Raw genomic sequence first — 21,329 nt, forward strand, 5'->3', positions numbered from 1 at the left:
CCACCTGAGTGGCGGAGGCTTTCTGGTGAACCAGATGTGTTTCCGCACTCCTACATTCCTGCTGCGTGACCTTGGGCCAGTCACATTTCTTGGGAACTCTCTCAGCCCCACCTACTTCACAAGGTGTCTGTTGTGGGGAGAGGAAGGGCAAGGAGTTTGTAAGCCACCTTGAGTCTCCTTACAGGTAAGACAGGATATAAATCCAAACCTCTCCTCCTCCTCCTTTTTCTCCTCCTCCTCCCAATAACCTACTGTGGTAGGTTAGGCTAAGAGAAGAGTATGTCTGTCTTCCCTGAGTTTCTATAATGAAGTTTATGTGTGTGTATACCTAGATCCGCATAGTAGGAATTTGTTATGCATGTATACTAGAATAAAATATTGTTAATCTTTAAGGCACCACAAGACTCCTTTTAATTTTGCCAACATAAATCTTAACACTGCTTCTCTTCTGAAATTATGATGTGGGCCAGGGTCACCCTGTGAGATTCAGTTTGCATTTTTCAAAACCATTTTTCCCAGTTACGTGCTTCCCTGAAAATAAGACAGGGTCTTATATTAATTTTTGCTCCAAAAGACACATTAGGGCTTATTTTCAGGGGATGTCTTACTTTTTTCCATGATTTTACACCCCTCGCCTCCCCCGCGTGACCAGATCAACTGCGCCAGGGAATCTGTAACTAGGGGTTTTTTTTGGAATAGGGCTTATATTTCAGGCAACCTGCAAAAATCCCAAAAAATCATTCTAGGGCAGGGGTCTGCAACCTGTGGCTCTCCAGATGTTCATGGACTACAATTCCCATCAGCCCCAGTTGGCCATGTTGGCAAAGGCTGATGAGAATTGTAGTCCATGAACATCTGGAGAGCCACAGGTTGCAGACCCCTGTTCTAGGGCTTATTTTCGGGGTAGGGCTTATTTTCGGGGAAACAGGGTAACTTGGAGGGCAGCTCTAATTTTTACTTTCAGAATATGTACAACTTAGCACAGCACTGCTGTCTTCCTTTCTCTGTGCTGTTACGGTTGATTCTTTTTCTTTGGTGGGAGAAAAATATCAGAAGCGTGACTTGACTCCTTGTGTTCTGTAACATTGTTGATACCCTGCCCTTTAATTTTTTTGGAAAGCATTTTAGTGAATGTTAGCAAATACTTAGACCAATAACGTGTAAAAAACCAACATGTCTCTTGCAACGAATTATGAATTCGCAGGAATAAACTTCATCTTTGTGGGAACATCAAGAACGATTGCATCATACTGGTTACGGCATTTAAGGTAATTTCTCCCCCTGCATCTAGCAGGGATGTCAGGAAATGTTAAATAAGCATCAGGTTTTTCACATTGTTTTGCCATCTGATTGATACAGTCGGAAGGTGATATAATTACTGTAGACTGTGGCAGATAGTTGCTAGTATTTATGTAACATTGGCTTGCTATACGTCTGTGTATAAGATTGGCAGGAGGTTCTGTGAGAGTCGGAGATCAAGGCAGAACAGCATTTGTAAGATAGATTCAGAATGGGTAGTCGTGTTGGTCTCCAACTTTTTTTCTCCTGCATTTGTAAGGACCCCGTGTGAGTGAGACTGAACCGGGAGACGGGCTTTTATGCGGAGGACAGTTCCGAACAATCCTGCGCTGCTTGCGCTTCAGACCCTCCGTTTCCAAGTACAAATGACCATGTATATATATCAAATCGTTTTTCTCTCTATTCATTGCAGGAGTGGCAGGAAAGCCGGCAAAAAGGAAAGCTCAGACATCCCAAGGTTAGCTCCGCTTGATAGTTCAGGGCTCAGTCTTCTAACCTGCTTAATTGTGAGATCTGAAAGCTGATTTTGCATTGGTGATTTTTTTCCCACCCCATAACAACTTAACACACTACAAATAGGACTCAAGCGTGCTGAGAAGCAATTAACAAGAAACAAAAAACACCGCCAGTCCTGCTGCTTAAGAACACAGACACGCAAACTTTTATACTTTTTTTAAACTTTTACTACTAATTTATTAAGTGAATTGAAAAGTGAAAATAAGTGATCTGTTGTCTAAAACAGCTATGAACATACATCAATACAGAAAGTTACAAAAATACAAACCACTAACAATACGCATGTACAGAAAATACAGCTATATATATATCGGAACAATTATCATATATGAGTTCTTTTTGTTTGCTGTGTAATGAAACACAGATTGAATGTAAAGATACAGTCCTTTACCGTCAGCATGCATGAAGGACTTAGTGGTTACAGTATCTGTACACCTTCTTCTGTATGAGACCTGAACCATCCTGGAAGATGGAGTACCCACCTGGGCCATTTAGAGATTTCCTCCATGCAGCGGTCTGTGGACAGCAATACTCTTGTGGGAAGGGTGGGGACTTCACAGTAGCAGATAGAGCGCGGGTACACCATGACTGGCTTGCTTATTCTCTGATGCCCAGTTTTGCCAGAACACTTCTAGTAGCGGAGGAGGCAGGTGAAGCAAGCTCTTGAATGGACTCTGGAAGGGCTCTCTGGAGCGGGGATTGCTCTCATTTGTTTAGTAAATTACAGTGAGTGTGAGTTTTTTAAATTGCTTATTTTTTTTCCCCAGGATGAGCTTGATTGGGGCCGTTCCAAGTATATTCACATCAAACGGATTAGGGAGGTAAGTTACCCCCACCCAAAGCCCTGCCCCCCCCCCCTGCCCCACTCTAATACAGAAACAGATTTTTTGGCTGTCAAGTTGCAGCTGACTTAATGGTGACTCCAGGTGGGGTTTTCAAGGCAAGAGGCACTCAGAGATGGTTTTCCATTGCCTGCCTCTGTGTAGCAACTGACTCAACATGGTATTGTGGTTAGGAGCAGTGGACTAATCTGGAGAACCAGGTCTCTTTCCCCCCCACTCCCCCACATAAAGCCTGCTGGGTGACCTTCAGCTAGTCACAGTTCTCTTTGTACTCTCTTGGTACCCCACATACCTCACAAGGTGTCTGTTGTGGGGAGGAAAAGGGAAGGATCTTGTATGCTGCTTTGAGACTCCTTACAATTTAGAAAAGCAGGGTATAAAACCCCCACAACAAATAAAAACTGTGTCCATTCCTGCCATAAACAAATAACCAAGGCCATTAAACATTGCTCTGGAATCAAAAGGCTTCGTTGTTTCTACACTTAGTGGGATCCTGTTTATTGCAGAAATGCTTCAGTGGTGTCTCCTGACAAGTTTTTGGTGGAAGCTTCCATCCATCGTTTGTTTTTCTTCTCTTTTGGCTTTTTGCGATGAGCAAAACTCATAGCAAAACTTAGATCATTGCTATGATCTAAACCACTAGAACTTCATGCTCTTCCTTCCTGTACAGGGTGAGGCTATCAGTATGATATACTAATGCTGGAATTCAGAATCTTCTATGAAATTGTTCCGTTGCAAAAAGTGACTCACCCTTTGGTGGTGGCGGCGGCAGAGGAGGAGGAAGAGGAGGAGGAGTTTGGATTTATATCCCCCCTTTCTCTCCTGCAGGAGACTCAAAGGGGCTGACAATCTCCTTGCCCTTCCCCCCTCACAACAAACACCCTGTGAGGTAGGTGGGGCTGAGAGAGCTCCGAGAAGCTGTGACTAGCCCAAGGTCACCCAGCTGGCGTGTGTGGGAGTGTACAGGCTAATCTGAATTCCCCAGATAAGCCTCCACAGCTCAGGCGGCAGAGCGGATAATCAAACCCGGTTCCTCCAGATTAGATACACGAGCTCTTAACCCTTTTCGCCACTGCTGCTCACATCTCACATGCTCACATCTCAGTCTTTCCGTTGCTGACATAACGAAGGGCAGCTCTGCAGTGCGAATTGTGCACATTATTGGCCTGCAGGCTTTCTTACTTGTTGATCAAAGTATCGTGTTAAATAAGGCTCGGGTCTGAAAAGGAGCTTCTACCCAATACTATATGCCTTGACCTCTGTCTTGGAAGCCTGTTCTCTACTAGTTTAGGAAGTTAGGTAAGAGCAATTTGTATAGGAGGACTTGGATGGGAATAGTAGTCAGTGAAGTTAAATTTGGGGGGATTTTAGAAGATCATATCATAAAATTGTAACTCCTACCAGGGCCGGCGTCCACATACCTTGCAGTGGGGCAGGTGTATGGGCCCATGGATTCTGGTGGGACCCACTGCGATTTCCTACTCCAGCATCGCTTTTTACAACCACGTTCTCTTCCACTGCTTGCTTGCGAGCGCTTTGTCGCCTGTCGTTAGGTCTCAATCCTTGAATCAATGAACAATAAATAAACCATAACTCAATAAACAGACTGGACACAGTGTGAAACAGACTTTTCTCTGTGATACACCTCTGAAGATGCCAGCCACAGATTCAGGCGAAACGTTAGGAACAAGATCCACCAGACCACAGCCCCACAGCATGTGAGAAAGAGTTACATTAGAGCACCTTCCTTATGAGGAGAGGCTGCAGCGTTTGGGGCTCTTTAGTTTGGAGAGGAGACGTCTGAGGGGGGATATGATTGAAGTCTATAAAATTATGCATGGGGTAGAAAATGTTGACAGAGAGAAATGTTTCTCTCTTTCTCACAATACTAGAACCAGGGGGCATTAATTGAAAATGCTGGGGGGAAGAATTAGGACTAATACAAGGAAACACTTCTTCACGCAACATGTGATTGGTGTTTGGAATATGCCGCTACAGGAGGTGGTGATGGCCACTAACCTGGATAGCTTTAAACAGGGCTTGGAGAGATTTATGGAGGAGAAGTCGATCTATGACTCCCAATCTTGATCTGAGATTGCAAATGCCTTAGCAGACCAGGTGATCGGGAGCAACATCTGCAGAAGGCCATTGCTTTCACATCCTGCATGTGAGCTCCCAAAGGCACCTGGTGGGCCACTGCGAGTAGCAGAGAGCTGGACTAGATGGACTCTGGTCTGATCCAGCTGGCTCGTTGTTATGTTCTTATTGAAAAAACCCACCAGAACCAGACTGTGGATTGCTGATCAGTAGCGTTTATTGGAAAGGTAACAAAGCACCCAGCTTGCAAGAAGTCAGTTCTGCCAGACCTGGCTTTTGCGACCTCCTTTATCCAGAAAAGACCCCCCCCCTCCCCTTTCTCCAAAGAATGTGAGAAAGTTCAGTGTATTGTCGAAGGCTTTCACGGCCAGAATCACTTGGGTGCTGTGTGGTTTCCGGGCTGTATGGCCGTGTTCTAGCAGCATTCTCTCCTGACGTTTTGCCTGCATCTGTGGCTGGCATCTTCTGAATGGCATCTGAATGGCATCAGATCCTCTGAAGATGCCAGCCACAGATGCAGGCGAAACGTCAGGAGAGAATGCTGCCAGAACACGGCCATACAGCCCGGAAACCACACAGCACCCCAATGTGAGAAAGAGTTACGTCGAGGCCTAAGCGCCCCAAGGTCAGCGACAGATAGAGATAAAGCCACCTGGCTTTCTATCCCCCGCTTCCCATGGGAGTAGAGAGGGTCAGGGATAAACCTATTTATCTACCAGGTTTGTGAAACCATGGAAGTAAGATCAAGGAAAGAATGTTCCATTAGCACAGTGGTTACATTTAACAGGCAATATACATATATCATGTAGCAGTTACATTGACACAAATGCATCTCAATCACCCAGATACAATCACAGTCTGTATTTTATGTAGCCATGGCATGGTGTTAGGAATGCATCTCAATCACCTAGGTGCCATTCCTGACACCTGTGCTCCCAGCTGCATATGCCGCCTACAGAGGTGTAGCGCCAAGGGGACGGGGAATGCACAACGCACCAGGTGGGCGCCCCTGCGGAGGCATTCCGGGGCGTGACAGGGACGGGATGGGGCGTTCCGGGGGCTGGGGGTGGCGTGCGCACACACCAGGCACACTTCCCCCCTTGCTCCGTCCCTGGCTGCCTAGCACTGCTGGATGTGGATGGTGCAAAAGGCATCAGCGTTCCTAGTTGCCATGATGGGGGCACTCCCTAGTCTTATTCTAGTATTGGGCTTGGGGGAAAAGGGGTACTCTCTGCCCCCCGCCCGAACTGGCTATGACTGCTGTCAAATCCAAAGTGCTTTCTCCTTTTTTCTTTAACCAAGCCATCTTTCGTGTGTATATTTCAGTAACTTGTGAAATGGTCGCTAATGTTAGAGCAAAAACTTCTTTTAGGTGGCTGAATTGTACGAGGAGTTGAAAAAACGAGTCAGCATATTCAACATGCACGTTAACCAGCTGCCACCCGCCATAGACCGTGACCATGTGTATAAGCAGCACTTCATTTTGCAGGTAAAGGATTCATTTTGACGTACAAAATGCAACTTAACGGAGCAATGCCTACTAAAATCTGTGAGATTCTATAGTTTTAACAAGTGTTTTAAAGCTCCTCTGGGTAGTTTTTGTGTTAGCAAAATGAGCATTCGGCACTCGTGTGTTTTTCTAAGTAAGGATACAAAAAATTTGAAAGCTTTTCCTTTCTTTTTTATCCTGTACTTGCTTCCACAGAGTCCCGTCACAATTACCACAGAAGTAAGAGGAAGAACAATATCATTTTTATCATTGTTGCTTTATTGTGGGCATGTATGGGCCACAGGTCTAGGCTAGGGGATAATTTTTTGGTCCGGTTTGCCTGAGAAAGCCACAAAACGTCAAGAGAAACTAATGTGGGAACAACTTGTTAATGTGGTATTTATTTAATTGATTTCTATGCCGTCTCACTGCCTAGAAGAATCCTATGGGTGGCTTAGGTGAGATAATAAAAAATACTGTTAAATTGCTTCCCCTCCCCTCCTCCCCCTATTTGATTCCCAGTCACACATACAGGCTACCAGCGGAGAAACGTGGTTCCTTGTCGTGGTCTTGCTGCGCAGGCCCCCATTGGGAATGTGCATGCGCAGGCTGACTGCAGAAAGGATTCTTCAGCTTTCTTACGTTCTGCTGTGAAGACCACCCTTCCCCCTCAGGGCCGAAAGGCGGGAATTTTCCTTCCTTCCATGATCTCGGGAGGGGAGGGGGAACATCCTTCACTTCTTCCCCTGTCGCACGATGAGAATATTTCCGTGTTCTGCTGCTGAGCTTTCATCTCTTCAGTGTTGTTGTTGGTCACTATTTGGTTCCTTTTCTACAAGTTCCTCATGGAATCACAGACGAGTGGAGCCCCCTTCAAGAAGTACGCTTCTTGTGGGGCAAAGGTGGCCAAACCGGATGGCCATTCGGAACACCTTTTATCTTGGGGCGAGGGGTAAGTTCTGGGCCCAGCTAACTCCCAAGGCTTGCCAGGAGCACTCTTCATATCTAAAAGCTGCTTTGCGGGAGAAGTCTATGCCTCCCCAGACCCCTTTGCAGGAAGGGGCTAAGAGAATTTGCTCCCCTTCAGCTTTTTCAGTTCCAGCTGGAGTGGTAGCTTCTGGCTCCTCAGCTCAGGGTTCTCACCAGACCTTGTCAGAACCTCTCCTCAAGGAGTCTGAGAAGAAGTTTTGTTCGAGGCCAGAGCGGCCATTACATCAGCCAGAAGGGTGGATAATCTGCAAGCCCCACAATGTGACCCTCCGTTTATGAAGTTCCATTCAGACGAGGTTGTTCTCTGCCCTAACTTGGAGCATACACCTAAGACGTTGTCAACTTTCCATCTGATGCAAGATATCGTTCTGACAGGTTTCTTTCCTCGCCCCACTTCAGATGTGGAAAGAGCACGGCATATCCTAGACGTCCGCAGGGTTCTGCTTTTCAATTTGGACTGAGCGACACAGTTTCATGAGGACAGTAACTTGTTTATTTATTTTCAGGGACCCCCCAAAAGTCTTAAGGTTTCTACATGGACACTGTCTCGTTGGGTGTCTTCTGCTATTCGTAAGGCTTACAGAATTGCCAATGTTGACTATCCATTGTTGATCCATGCTTAGAATCATAGAGTTGGAAGAGACCAGAAGGGCCATCCAGTCCAACCCGCTGCCATGAAGGAACACACAATCAAAGCACTCCTGACATATGCTCATCCAGCCTGTTAAAAAACTTCCAAAGAAGGAGACTCCACCACTCTACGAGGCAGTGATTTCCACTGTCGAACAGCCCTGACAGTCGGGAAGGTCTTCCTAATGTTTAGATGGAATCTCTTTTCCTGCATCTCGAATCCATGACTCCGTGTCCTAGTTTCTGAGACAGCAGAAAACAAGCTCGCTCCCTCCTTAACATGACACCCCTTCAAATATTTAAGCATAGCTATCATGTCCCCCTTAATCGTCACTTCTCCAGGCTAAACATCCCCAGCTCCCTAAGCCTCTCTTCGTAAGGCATGGATTCCAGACCATGTACCATTTTTGTTGCCATCTTCTGGACCCGTTCCAGCTTGTCAATATCCTTCTTGAATTGCGGTCCCCAGAACTGAACACAATATTCCAGGTGAGGTTTAACCAGTGCAGAATAGAGAGGTACAATTACTCAGCCCCCCAAAAGCGGGTTATATAGCGTCCCACACCTGTATTTCTTGGCCTGTGTGGAATGGGCCACAGAGAAGCAGCTGTAGCAACTACAATGTAACACTCATTATTTAAATTGATACCCTGTCTTTCCTCCGTGAGTTCCAGCTTGCTACTCTCCCATTGTGGGGCTGCCCAGAAGAACACTCAATGAACAACAGTCACAGGTAAGTGCAACCCTGCTTTTCCGAGAGAGAATTATGACTTGCTGTTTGCTTTCTTCAATCGCTCAGGTTGTCCTGGCTGGGGCTTTCTATCCCAATTATTTTGCTTTGGAGCACCATGAGGAAGAAATCGCTGCGAGGGAGCTGTCGGGCAACAATCCCAAGACAACAGTTATGGTAGGTTTGGATTTATATCCCCCTTTTCTCTCCTGCAGGAGACTCAAAGGGGCTTACAAACTCCTTTCCCTTCCCCCCTCACAACAAACACCCTGTGAGGTAGGTGGGGCTGAGAGAGCTCAGAAGAACTGTGACTAGCCCAAGGTCACCCAGCTGGCGTTTGTGGGAGTGTACAGTCTAATTTGAATTCCCCAGATAAGCCTCCACAGCTCAGGTGGCAGAGTGCGGAATCAAACCCGGTTCCTCCAGATTAGATACACGAGCTCTTAACCTCCTACGCCACTGCTGCCTGGCTTGCATGTGATAACCACTGCTGTGGATTGCTCTTTTTGTGCTTTGGGGGGCCGCAAAATGCACAGTATACCTCACAGGAGCAGGGGATACATTGTCAGTCTTTCATGGCTGCAACTTGTTGTGGGTTTTCTGGGCTGTGTGGCCGAGGTCTGGTAGTTTTTGCTCCTGACGTTTCACCTGCATGTCTGGCTGGCATCTTCAGCGGCATATTGCGGTTCATCGTGTGTTTCTGTCCGAGGCACGAAAACTACCAGTCCACAGCCACACAGCCCAGAAAATCTGCAACAGCCAACTGAGCAGGAGTGTTTGTGGCTTAGTGGAATTGCTTCTGTCTTGCAGAGGCGTAGCAAGGGAGAAAAGCACCTGCTGCACTGATGCATCCTCCGCCCCAGTCCCACCCTGAAACACCCCCGCCCTGCCCCACAATGCTTCTGCCAGGCCCCGGAACACCTTTGCCCCACCCCCACAGGGGCACGCGCCTGGTGCATCGCGCACCCCCCAGTCCCCTTGGAGCTACGCCTCTGCTGTCTTGCATGCATAAAGTCCCATGCTTAATCCCTAGCATCTCCAGTTAAAAGGGCCAGGTGATAGGTATTGCAAAAGACTTCTGCCTGGGGTACTAGAGAACCCAAAGGAGGGACTTCAGCCTTCCTCCCCTTGCTGTTTACCCAATCCGAAACTGCTGCAGAGTGCATATTTTCCCTTTTTTGGGGATCTACACAGGACCATAGCTTTTGGGGTAGGTAGGTTGCATCAGCCTTCTCTCTCACACTGTTTCAGGGAACCCAGAGGCTGTCTGTTAGAAAAGGTAATATCTGCGGCCTGTAGATTAAGCCCTATGACAGTGGTGGTGAATCTTTGGCACTCCAGATGTTGTGGACTACAATTCCCATCAGCCCCTACCAGCATGGCCAATTGACCATGCTGGCAGGGGCTGATGGTAATTGTAGTCCATAACATCTGGAGTGCGGAAGGTTCACCACCACGGCCTTATGAGGAAAGGCTGAGGGTCTTGGGAATGTTTAGTCTGGAAAAGAGGAGGGGCGGGATATAAAATCAAATAAATAAATAAAATTGAAAATGGACATGTTTGCTCTCTTTACGTTTTTGAAGGGCTATCACTTACAGAGGGCAGGGAGCTATTCCTGTTGGCTGATAGGGCTTGCAATAATGAGTGTAAATTACTGACAGGAAGGTTCTGACTGGGTACTATTTTACAGTAAAGGGTTGTGCAACAGTGGAATCAGCTACCTAGAGAGAGGGTGAGCTCCCCTTCCCTGGCAGTCTTTAAGCAGTGACTGGACACACGTTTTTGAGGGAAGGTCCAGGCTGAGCCTGCATTGGGCCAGGGGTGTCGGCCTGCCTGGCCCCTTCCAGTTCTATTATTTTATGATACTATATATAGTCTGTCCCCATATGTCCCTGTTCGGCCCCTGCGCTCAGCAGAGGCTAATCTCCTGGTGGTCCCGGGCCCCTCCATGATCCGGCTGGCCTCCACCCGGGCCAGGGCCTTCAGTGCCTTGGCCCCTACCTGGTGGAACAACCTCCCTCCCTACCATGAGGGCCCTGCAGGACCTAGAACAGTTCCACAGGGCCTGCAAGACGGAGTTGTTCCGCCGGGCTTTTGGGGAGGCCAGCCACTGAGGTGCTGTCCCTGGTATGCTGTTTTATGTTCCATTCCATCATTGGAATTACATCTATAAATGCTGCTGAGCTGGGCTGCTGAAGTTATTGGTTTTGTAAGATTAGAGTTGCTTGATATTTTAATATGTTTTTAATAAGATGTAATTTATTATTTGTTGTGGTTGCTAATTTTGTTTGTTATTGACCTGTACACCGCCCAGAGCTCTTAGGGCGGCATATCAAATTAATTAGACAGATAGACAGATGGATGGATGGATGGATGGATGATGGAGGATGGATGAGGATGGATGAGGATGGATGGATGGATGGATGGATGGATGGATGGATGGATGGATGGATGGATGGATGGATGGATGGATGGATGGATGGATGAGGATGGATGGATAGATGGATAGATAGATGGATAGATAGATGGATAGATAGATGGATAGATAGATAGATAGATAGATAGATGGATAGATAGATAGATAGATAGATGGATAGATAGATAGATAGATGGATGATTGATAGACAGATGATTGATAGACAGATGATTGATAGACAGATGATTGATAGATGATAGATAGGTAGGTAGGTAGATAGATAGGTAGATAGATAGGTAGGAGGGAGGGAGGAGAGAGAGAGAGAGAGAGAGATTATCCCTGAATTTTGTAGACAAAGCTGAAATGGCAATCAAAGCGGGGCCTAAGAAGCCAAGCATCAGGCTTGCACAAGTGACACCAATGGTAATTCAGCGGAGCCTGGTTGCCAAGATTGCTGGTTTGAGAGAGACTTCCTCAGTGCCTTGCAGGTAGCCAGGAAGCTGTCAGAAAGCCACTGGGGAGGCAGAGAGAAATCTTACACAAGGCCAGGGGCAGAAGAGATGGGTTTTCAGTGGAGAGAAGACTTAGGGTCTGCTCTCAACATTTATCAGCCCAGGTGACCATCACAAGGTCTTTGGATCAGTGGTGTGCCTGGAGTTGCATGCTGGGAACGCTGTTGCCAGGTGCTTGAAAACTTGATTCAGGTTAGTACTATGGCTCTTGGGAATGATGTTCCCAGTGAGAATCTCCCAGAAGGCATCTGATGAAAGGTGGGAAACACACATCCTCTGAGCCAGCCTTAGGTGGTCTATAGAACTGGGGAGCTGAAATTCCCACATAAGGAAAGGAAGAACTGGATGTGCTGTAACCCAGCTGAACTTTTTATAATCACTCCACTGTCAGTTAAATGGTGAAATTTTATGGCTGTATATATTGGGATGCTCAGAGAATCGCATGCTTTGAAATGTCAGCGCTCCGCCTATCTTAGCCCGTTCCTTTTATTTTAAACAGTTGAAGAGCATGCCCACATATGGATTCCTCTACTATAAACAACTGCAGTCGCTGTTTAGACAGTGTGGCCAAGTAAAATCCATTTCGTACGATGGAACCAAGTAAGTCGACTTTATAGCCTTTTAAGCTTGACTGTGCGTGAACGTGGGGGGATCAGGTTTGCTTACTGGTTTAGAGCCCTGACATCTATATTAAAGGTTCATGCCCTGGCCTGGCTGGGCCAGGCTAGCCCAATCTTGTTGGGCTTCAGAAGCTAAGCAGGGTCAGCCAAATTAGTAATTGGATGAGAGGCGACCAAGGAATGCCAGGATTTCTGTGCAGAGGCAGGCAATGGCAAACCACCTCTGTTAGTCTCTTGCCTTGAAAACCCCATAAGGCACAGGTGTCAAACTCGCACCCCTCCAGATGTTGTGCACTACAGTTCCCATCATTCTGGCAGGGGATGATGGGAACTGTAGTCCATAACATCTGGCGGGCCGCGAGTTTGACACTTATTGCCATAAGTCATTTGCGACTTGAAGCGCTTTGCACGCTCAAGATTAGTGACATTTACTTACGTATTTATTTTATTGGATTTATATCCCCCCCCCCCATCCCCGAAGGGCTAAGGGCGGGTTACAACACAAAAACATTCGATAAACTTTAAAATGTAAATCCCAATATAAAAGATTAAAACCAATTTGCCGGATGTTAAAACAACGCTGGACTGATAATTAAAACTGATGGCATGAATTAGCCTTTTCCACCTTTCTCCCCCTCCCCCCGGAGACCGAAAGATGTTCTTTTCTGATAGCCTAGGAGGTTAACACTTAGACTCCAGATAAATTCATTGACTACAATTCATCAGCCCTGCTGGCCACTGGTCAGTGCTGGCATGGCCAATTGGTCATGCTGGCAGGGGCTGATGGGAATTGTAGTCCATGAACATCTGGAGTGCCATAGGTTCGCCACCACTGTTCTATGTTCAGTCAATTCGGCTGGCTAGTTGGAAAAGGCCTGGTGGAACAGCCACGTCTTGCAAGCCCTGCAGAATTGGCATAAATCATAAACCCCACAGGGCTCTGACATCATCAGGTAGCTTCTGAGCTCTTTTATAATGATATAAATATAAGATTTTTTAAAAATAAACCATCTTCATTTTTCCATAGGGAATTTTGATATGTCTAAAGATGAGTACATTTGTAGATAGGCAGAGAACTGTCAGCTGTTCTTTCCTTTCATATTTTGTTTGTCAGATAATATGTGTTTTAAAGTGAAAGGTCCTGACATTTTCCCAACTGCATTTTAATATTGGCATATTTGTTTTTAAAAGCGTTACAAAGACTCGTAATGTTTTTTCAGGTCTGATCACCCCACCCTCAATTCTTCCTTTTAAAACAGAGCTTTTGTGGAGTTTTCCCGGAATCCGACGGAACGCTTTAAAATGCTTCCTGCCGTATACATGGCCCTGAAGATGTCACAGTTGCGGACTCGATTTGAGCTTAACGTTCATTCGTCAGAAGAGATTGAAGCGAAAATGGACACGGGATCAAGTGTAATAGTGAGGGGCTCACGGTACGGTATTGTGTTAGATGTGTTGGGTTCGGTGCAGAATGGGCAGTGGTTTGTGTTTCGGTTTTAGTTGTGGTGAGTGAACTGTTCCCAGACAATTGTGTGAGTTCCCAAGAAGAAGAAGAAGAAGAAGAAGAAGAAGAGGAGGAGGAGGAGGAGGATATTCCCCCTTTCTCTCCTGCAGGAGACTCAAAGGGGCTTACAATCTCCTTGCCATTCCCCCCTCACTGCAACTAGTGTTGCTGATGAGAAAACAAGTGTGGTGTAGTGGTTAAGAGCACCTTGACTCTAGTCTGGAGAATTGGGTTCAATTTCCCACCACTCTCCATGTAGCCTGCTGGGTGAACCTGGTCCATTCACAGTCCTCTCAGAACTCTCTCTGCCCCTGCAGAGGCAGACAATAACAAACCACCTCCCATTGTCTCTTGCAGTGAGAACGCCACGGGGTCCCCATAAGTTAGCTGTGGCTTGATGGCCCCTCACACCACCATCACGCTGCAAATGAACCAAGTGCTTATAGTCCCTTTGTTTGCATAATGTATTCCACTAGCCTTAGGGCAGTGCTGGTGCCTCGCCCACTGAAAATCCTCTTCGGCCCACCATGGGGTGTAGAAACATCTTTTTAAAAAGAAAAGTAAAAGCACACAGTACTGAATTTCACAGCAAGCACTGAATTTTGCTTGCCTGGAATTTATTTTTTATTTTATTTATTTTCAGACTTATATACCGCCCAACCCCTGGATGGCTCTAAGTGAACAACTTATAAAATTGGGGATACAGAAATGCTATAAAAATCTAAAGATCAATCAATGGACTAAATAATACGAGTTAAAATGCAACACTAATATATCTTAAATCAATATAGCAATGCCTGCCTGTCCTTCTTGTGGGACTCCTCCCGAGAGGAGAGAGAAAAAAGGGTGGGTCCTACAGCTGGTAATAGACCCTGTCCATAAAAAGGAAAGGAGGGAGGGGAGGCATTTCTTGAAAGCGGCTGGGATTACTCTCCAAAAAAGTTCAAGGTGGAACAACTCCATCTTGCAAGCCCTGCAGAACTCACCAAGGTCCCGCAGGGCCCGGACAGCTGGGGGAAGAGTGTTCCACCAGGCAGGGGCCAGGGCTGTAAAGGTCCTGGCCTGAGTGGAGGCCAGCCGCATCATGGAGGGGCCAGGGACTGTCAGCAAGTTGACCTCCGCTGAACGCAGAGGCCTAGTAGGGACATATGGGGTAATGCGGTCCCAAAGGTATGAGGGTCCCATTGCGCAATGTATGAAAGCATAAGCAGATTCAAAAGATCCTCATGGTTTTAATTCCACCTCAAGTGGGTGCAGTGCAATCGGACACAGTGTTGACTTCTACGAATTCGTTCCGTGCGTGTTGAATGTTCTGTGCTGGCGGAGCATCTTCCTCCTCTTCTAGCAAAGGCCTGTGGAAAAGAAGACAGCAGAGGAAGCGTGCTTTGTGGTGGAAGCCGTCTATCGTACCTAAATGTGTGAGTGCTAAGAGTGTAATGTGAATCCCAGGAACAAGGGGATATGCTCTGTTGCTCTGGATTATGTGTTCCTGCATGGCAGGGGTTGGACTTGATGGCCCTTGTGGTCTCTTCCAACTTTATGATTTTTAAAAATGTAATTGGAATTAGATCTACCAACAAAATGCTTCTACACAATAGGAGAGAGCAAACGTGTGTAAACTTGCCACAAATTTGCAAAGTGTCAGGATTGCTTTTTTTTTTTTTAAGGTAAGGCATTTCGATATTGATACCCAGACTTCAAGTGGAATGGCGTTCCATTCTGATTGAGCCCCTGAGTGCTGCGCATTGTTGATTGGGACTATCTTGCTGGGTGTAGAGCAGGTCTTTCTTAGCTCTTGCCTCCGCAGATATTGGGGGCTTAAAATTTGACAGATGGACCGGAAGGGTCTGGATTTTAGACCCAGTTTCAGGAGGACAATCATCCACCCTGGTGCAAGGAAGTCACTTGCAATGTAATCCGGAAGTGATATCATCATATCGAGGTGATGCTCTAAAATTCATCCCATCATCTTACTAGCTTGATTTTCTTACACTCATAGATAAACAGTAACATAATCAATGGTCAGCAGCACATGAAAGGAAATGTCTACTCAACAGTCAAAATCATAACCTTGATATAAACTAAATTCCATGCTATGAGCATAGTTAATAAAAATAATTAACTGTGTGCTTCCTTATTGCCTATTACTCCAAGTGTGTTTATAGCTGTACAATTAGCCCCTCTGGATTGAGAGATTCTGAGAAAACCCAGGATCGGCTGTGTGAGTGAGCCATTGAGCTTTTGGAAATAGCCCCGCTTCCCTTTTTGTTTTTCTCCTCGTTGGTCTTTCTTTTTATTTCTTATCGTTCCCCTTTTTATCTCTTTTATTTTTTTTACAATAAGTTGATTTGAAAAAGTAGATATTTGTGTCCCATTTTTCTCCTCACTGTAGCAGTTCTCTGTGAGGTCAGTTAGGCTGAGAGAGAGTGTCTGGCTTAAGAGAGAGAAGTTTGGATTTATATCCCCCATTCTCTCCTGTAAGGAGACTCAAAGAGGCTGACAATCCCCTTACCCCCCCCCCCAACAAACACCCTGTGAAATTGGTGGGGCTAAGAGAGCTCCAAAGAACTGTGACTAGCCCAAGGTCACCCAGCTGGCATGTGTTAGAGTTCACAAGCTAATCTGGTTCCCCAGATAAACCCCCACAGCTCTAGTGGCAGAGCGAGGAATCAAACTCGGTTCTCCAGATTAGAGTGAACTTCTCTTAACCACTACACCGTGCTGGCTTAAGATCACCCAATGAGCTTTCAGGAAGAGTGGGGATTCGAACCTGGGCCTTCCACCTCTCGGTCCAGCATTCTAATCCCTACACACCAGGCTGGCTCACCATTTAAAGACATTAGTTCCCTGAAAGGAAAAAGAAAAGATGTTCCCGTAGCAGGTAAAACAAAACATCGTACTTTGAATTAACTTGTGGTTCTTCTGAAGATCGTAATTTTTTTTTCTTTTATTCTTAAATTAAATTTCGGGCGTTTTTCTCCTATCCAGTGAGCTAGTGCCTGAACAGCCGCCTTCTATAAAGCAAAGTCAGATGGGTATTATGCAGGAACACATTTATTGGAATGAAGCTTCCATTCTGAAGCTTCCATTCTTCCATGGCTGACTGGTAGGGTTTTTTGTGGGTGTTTGTGCTCTATTGTTGTGCTTGTTTTCCCTTTGCTAGTGTGAAGGTGGACTTTCAGAAACATACAGTCACTCCCATGCAGAAATTTGGCAACGGTTTGGATGAATTGCAGACAATAACAAGCCTTGATTTGTCGATCAACGTCACGGAGGTAGGGATTTCTTCATGTCTTGAAACTACACCACTGCAGCCAGTGGCAGTGGTATACTCTAAAATGGGAGATTTCATAGAATCATAGAGTTGGAAGTGACCCCAAGGGCCATCAAGTCCAACCCCCTGCAAAAATGCAGGAACACATAATCAAAGCACTCCTGACAGATGGCCACCCAGCCTCTGTTTAAAAACCTGCAAAGAAAGAGACTCCACCCCAATCTGAGAGTACATTTGGGCTCCATAGTTCAGGACGGGGTTTGTCCCCAACCTGTTTTGTATCAGACTATCTAGATCAGTGGTGGCAAACCTTTCCGAGACCGAGTGCCCAAATTGCAACCCAAAACCCACTTATTTATTGCAAAGTGCCAACACGGCAATTTAACCTGAATACTGAGGTTTTAGTTTAGAAAAAACAGTTTGCTCCGAGGCACGCATTACTCAGGAGTAAGCTTAGTGAAGCAACTGTGCAACGCTTCCAAAGGGTGAATCACGATCCTATGAAAATTTACTCAGAATCAAGTCCCATTGCCAGCAACCGAGCTTTCTCCCAGGTAAAGGATCATGCCCAGGCCAGCCTAGATGTGTGAGTGTGTGGGGGGTGATTTTCCACCCCCCTCCCACATAGTGAACTCTGTGCGCGAGTGTCCACAGAGAGGGCTCTGAGTGCCACCTCTGGCACCCGTGCCATAGGTTCGCCACCACTGATCTAGATCATTGACCGCCAACATGATGCTGGTGGGCCAGCATTGTGACCAGCATTGTGAGGTGTTTTCGGTGCCCACTTCCCTCTTTCCACAGATAAGTATTAACTGCAGCAGAAAGGCAGTTCTGGCTTTCCTCTGCCTCCTGGGAGCAGAAGCTAAGAAGCAGCTGATTTTATCGATCTTGGGAGTAGAGACCAACCTTGTAGGATCTGTGAATGTAGACAAGCAACCTGACATTAGACAACACAGTCACCAGTGCAAAAGTTCTATTTATTGCTATCTACTTCAACAAAGTGGCCTTCGCCAGACCACAGGTGTTCTCAGGCACACATCACACTGCTGTCTGTGCTAACTATATACAAAAGTGTTACCAATCAGGGTGTCCCTAACCTTATTTGAAGGTTTGTGCATTTCACTCGGTACAAGCTGTAGCACTCGGTACTAATCTGCACATGGCACCTGTTAGAAGGAGGGTCCAGCTGTCATTTAGATTTTGCTCATCTAAACATTCACACATGTTCTGACAAGAAGGTCCTTCAGTAGACCACAGAAGGGGCATCAATCACCCGTTGGGCCCGCCCATCCAGAAGTAACTGCTTCATTGTAGGGAGGCTAGTTGGCTTACCTGTTGTAATCATCCCTGTGCAGCAGCATCTAGGATAGGTGAGGCGTGCACAATTAGCCGTAATTAGAACTGCAGTTCCCATGATGCTCTGCGGTGAGTGTATCCCGGCTCCTTGGGGGCTGCAAATCTGGTCTCTCTCTACCATCTCATTAAATAGGGCCGTGGTGGCGAACCTTTGGCACTCCAGATGTTATGGACAACAATTTCCATCAGCCCCTGCCAGCATGATGCTGGCAGGGGCTGGTGGGAGTTGTAGTCCATACCATCTGGAGTGCCAAAGGTTCGCCACCATGGAAATAGGGTAAGGCCAGAGGGTAGTCCATTTGTAAGCTTGAAGATCCAGATCTGTGACTTGCTTGTGAACGCGAGTCATCACTTGTTGCAGTTATCTTGGGATGAGTTTCTAATCTCCTGGTTGGTAGGGCGTGGAGTTTTTAACTGACCTCCCAATTACAGAGATCAGTTTCCCAGGAGAAAATGGCTGTTTTGGAGGCTGATGTCCATGGTCTCATACCTCGCTGAGGTCCCTATCCAGTCTTCAACCCAAAAATTTCAGGCGTTTCCCTACCTTGGCAACCCTACAATTGTGTTACAAGTGAACTCCCCTAAATGCTTATTGGAGCTGTGTCTTGATTAATGCCAGTTCTTCTGGAATTGTGCAACTCTGGCAATTAAAAGTAAAGTAGTCTGGATGAGCCAAGTTAAAGAGTATTTCTTTTTCTTTCAGGTGGTGGAAGTTGGACACTTCTGGGGTTATAGAATAGATGAAAAAAATATTTCTGTATTAAAAAACCTTACAACGGAGATCAACCAGCTTGAACTAAAACCTCTGTCGGTCCGCCCCTATCCAGATTTGGTTTGTATGGCACCGTTTACAGACTGGGAAAATGAAAAATATTACAGAGCCCAAGTCCTGTATGTATCTGAGGAGAGCGCTGAGGTACCCTTTTAATTCCTAATGCTAGAGTGTGTTTTTAAATTTAGCTTGTTTTTAAAATATAATAAATACAAGTTAACAATCAAAACTATAAACTTACAAAGAAGTCATAGATCTATCAATCCACCATATGCCGTACTGGTCATTCATTAATGGATTCTGCCATTATCAAAATATCTCCAAATGTAATTCGCTGCTTCATTAAAAATGTCTCTTCTCACACTATGGAGTGCACAGGTTGTGTCTGGAGTCCGTCTGTCCCCACTGTTAGATGCAACACAATCGCACATAAGTTGGAGATTCTCTTAAATTCCAGCGTGGGTGGTGCCAGAGGCGTAGCTGGGCCGGAGTGCACCCGGTGTGCACTCTGTGCCCCCCCACCTGGCTGTACCCATTTCCCCCTCCCCCCTCCCTTACCTTAGTGCAGGCTGAAGAAGCAGCCTGTTCCCTTCAGGCTGAAGAAGCAGCCTGTTCCCTTCAGGCTGAAAACAGCCTGGTGGAAGCTATGCTTCCCATGAGACCCTGGGGCTTGCAAGGCCTCCTGGGAAGTGTAGTTCCCACCAGGCCATTTTCAGCCTGAAGGGAACAGGCCGCTTCTCCAGCCTGCACCGTTTCAGGAAGATAAGTATCTGTGGGGGGGGATTTCCCCCCCCCCCCGGCGTGTGCCTGGTGCAACGCGCACACCCCGGCCTCCTGGTAGCTCCGCCTCTGGTGGTGCCTGATTTGAATCCATCTAGACCTTCACCTGATGTTGCCTCCCAGTTCAAAGGTTTAACACAGTGGCTCCCAAACTTATTTGGCCTACCGCCCCCTTTCCAGAAAAAATATTACTTAGCGCCCCCTGCAAATTAATTTTTAAAAAATTTTAATAGCAATTAAACAGAAAGATATATGCATTAATGTTTCTACCTGTGGCCATCACCGCCCCCCTGGATCGCTGCAGCACGGTGGCGCCCACTTTGGGAATCACTGGTTTAACAGGTTCACAGGTGTGCGGTTGTAGCTGCATGAATAGCCCAGACTAGCCTGAATTTCTCAGAGCTTGGAAGCTAAGCAAGTTGGACTTGGTTTAGTACTTGGATGGGAAATTCCCAGGGAAGACCCAAGTTGCTATGTGGAGGCAGGCAATGGTCCGGTCCCCCCCCCCCCCCCCGGTTCTCATCTCTTGCTTTGACACCTCATTAGGGGTCTCTGTATGTCAGTAGCAACTTGACAATACTTTGTTATCATTCGCTGTCTTTCATTGGCTACCTGCCCGTTTCCTTTTGTGCTTTGAAAGAATTTAAAAACGCTGCTGCCTTTATTGGCTAGGTTTTCTACGTAGACTATGGAAATCGATGCAAAGTGGCCTTGGAACACCTGCGTGAGATTCCAGATCATCTTCGAACCTTGCCTTTCCAGGTAGTGTTTTTCTTTCCTTGCATTGTTGTTCCCTTGAAATTTAAGGTCAGCTGGACAGGTCCAATTTTCCAGTTCGTGGGAAGTCGTAACTAGCCAGAATGTGGGATAGATTGTTTTTTGGTGGTTGCTGTTCAGTGCCTTTCCTTGAGGCAGGAGCTTGGCTTTGTGTTTACAACAGTTTTGTAAGGAGGTAACGACCTTTCTGTTCCACTGGCTTTGTTCATTCGTTTATTTACATTGTTTATAGTCGCTAGAACTCAGTGTGAATTGTAGGGTAAATTGATATGATCTGCAGTAAACTATGCAGTAGAATTTGCATTACTGAAATCTGAAATAGCTTATTTGTTTTGTTTTTGGACTGCCACTGCTTGGTTTGGCTTTATTTTGGGGGCTATGCTGTGTTTTCTCTGTGTTTCTGTTTTCTTTTCTGCATCTTTTTTAGTTACGCCCCTTTGGAACCTTTGTTAAAAAGCAGTTTATTTCATGAAATAAAATGTTAAAACGGATGAATTCTGCGGAAAGTAGAAAAAAATCATGCCGAAGAAGGGGAAATCAAACTAATTTAGCCAATTAACTAATTCTCTTTCGCAGGCTTCTCTTTCGCATAACCGTGGATTGTTGGGGTTTTTTGCTGCCTGAGGGAAGTAGCTGATAGCCCTCCTAACCTTTCGAGAAATTATGAGCATTGCAACCATTTTTAGAGTGGTAAAACATTTTATTAACAAAAAAAATGGTTCAA

At 46.1% G+C, this 21,329-nt stretch overlaps 1 protein-coding gene across 1 annotated transcript in view; it reads left to right on the top strand.

Moving 5' to 3' along the window:
• LOC125426938 (ATP-dependent RNA helicase TDRD9-like) overlaps positions 1-21,329 on the top strand; it is a 56,162-nt gene that overhangs the window by 13,488 nt on the left and 21,345 nt on the right. The window contains exons 5-14 of the mRNA XM_048485819.1: positions 1,205-1,268; positions 1,712-1,756; positions 2,583-2,636; positions 6,127-6,243; positions 8,663-8,770; positions 12,022-12,122; positions 13,402-13,575; positions 16,810-16,921; positions 18,980-19,192; positions 20,501-20,590. Coding sequence (XP_048341776.1) covers positions 1,205-1,268; positions 1,712-1,756; positions 2,583-2,636; positions 6,127-6,243; positions 8,663-8,770; positions 12,022-12,122; positions 13,402-13,575; positions 16,810-16,921; positions 18,980-19,192; positions 20,501-20,590 — 1,078 coding nt within the window. The remainder of the gene's footprint in view (positions 1-1,204; positions 1,269-1,711; positions 1,757-2,582; positions 2,637-6,126; positions 6,244-8,662; positions 8,771-12,021; positions 12,123-13,401; positions 13,576-16,809; positions 16,922-18,979; positions 19,193-20,500; positions 20,591-21,329) is intronic.

The sequence above is a fragment of the Sphaerodactylus townsendi genome, linkage group LG02, assembly GCF_021028975.2.
Source record: "Sphaerodactylus townsendi isolate TG3544 linkage group LG02, MPM_Stown_v2.3, whole genome shotgun sequence".
Classification (NCBI taxonomy): Eukaryota; Metazoa; Chordata; class Lepidosauria; order Squamata; family Sphaerodactylidae; genus Sphaerodactylus; species Sphaerodactylus townsendi.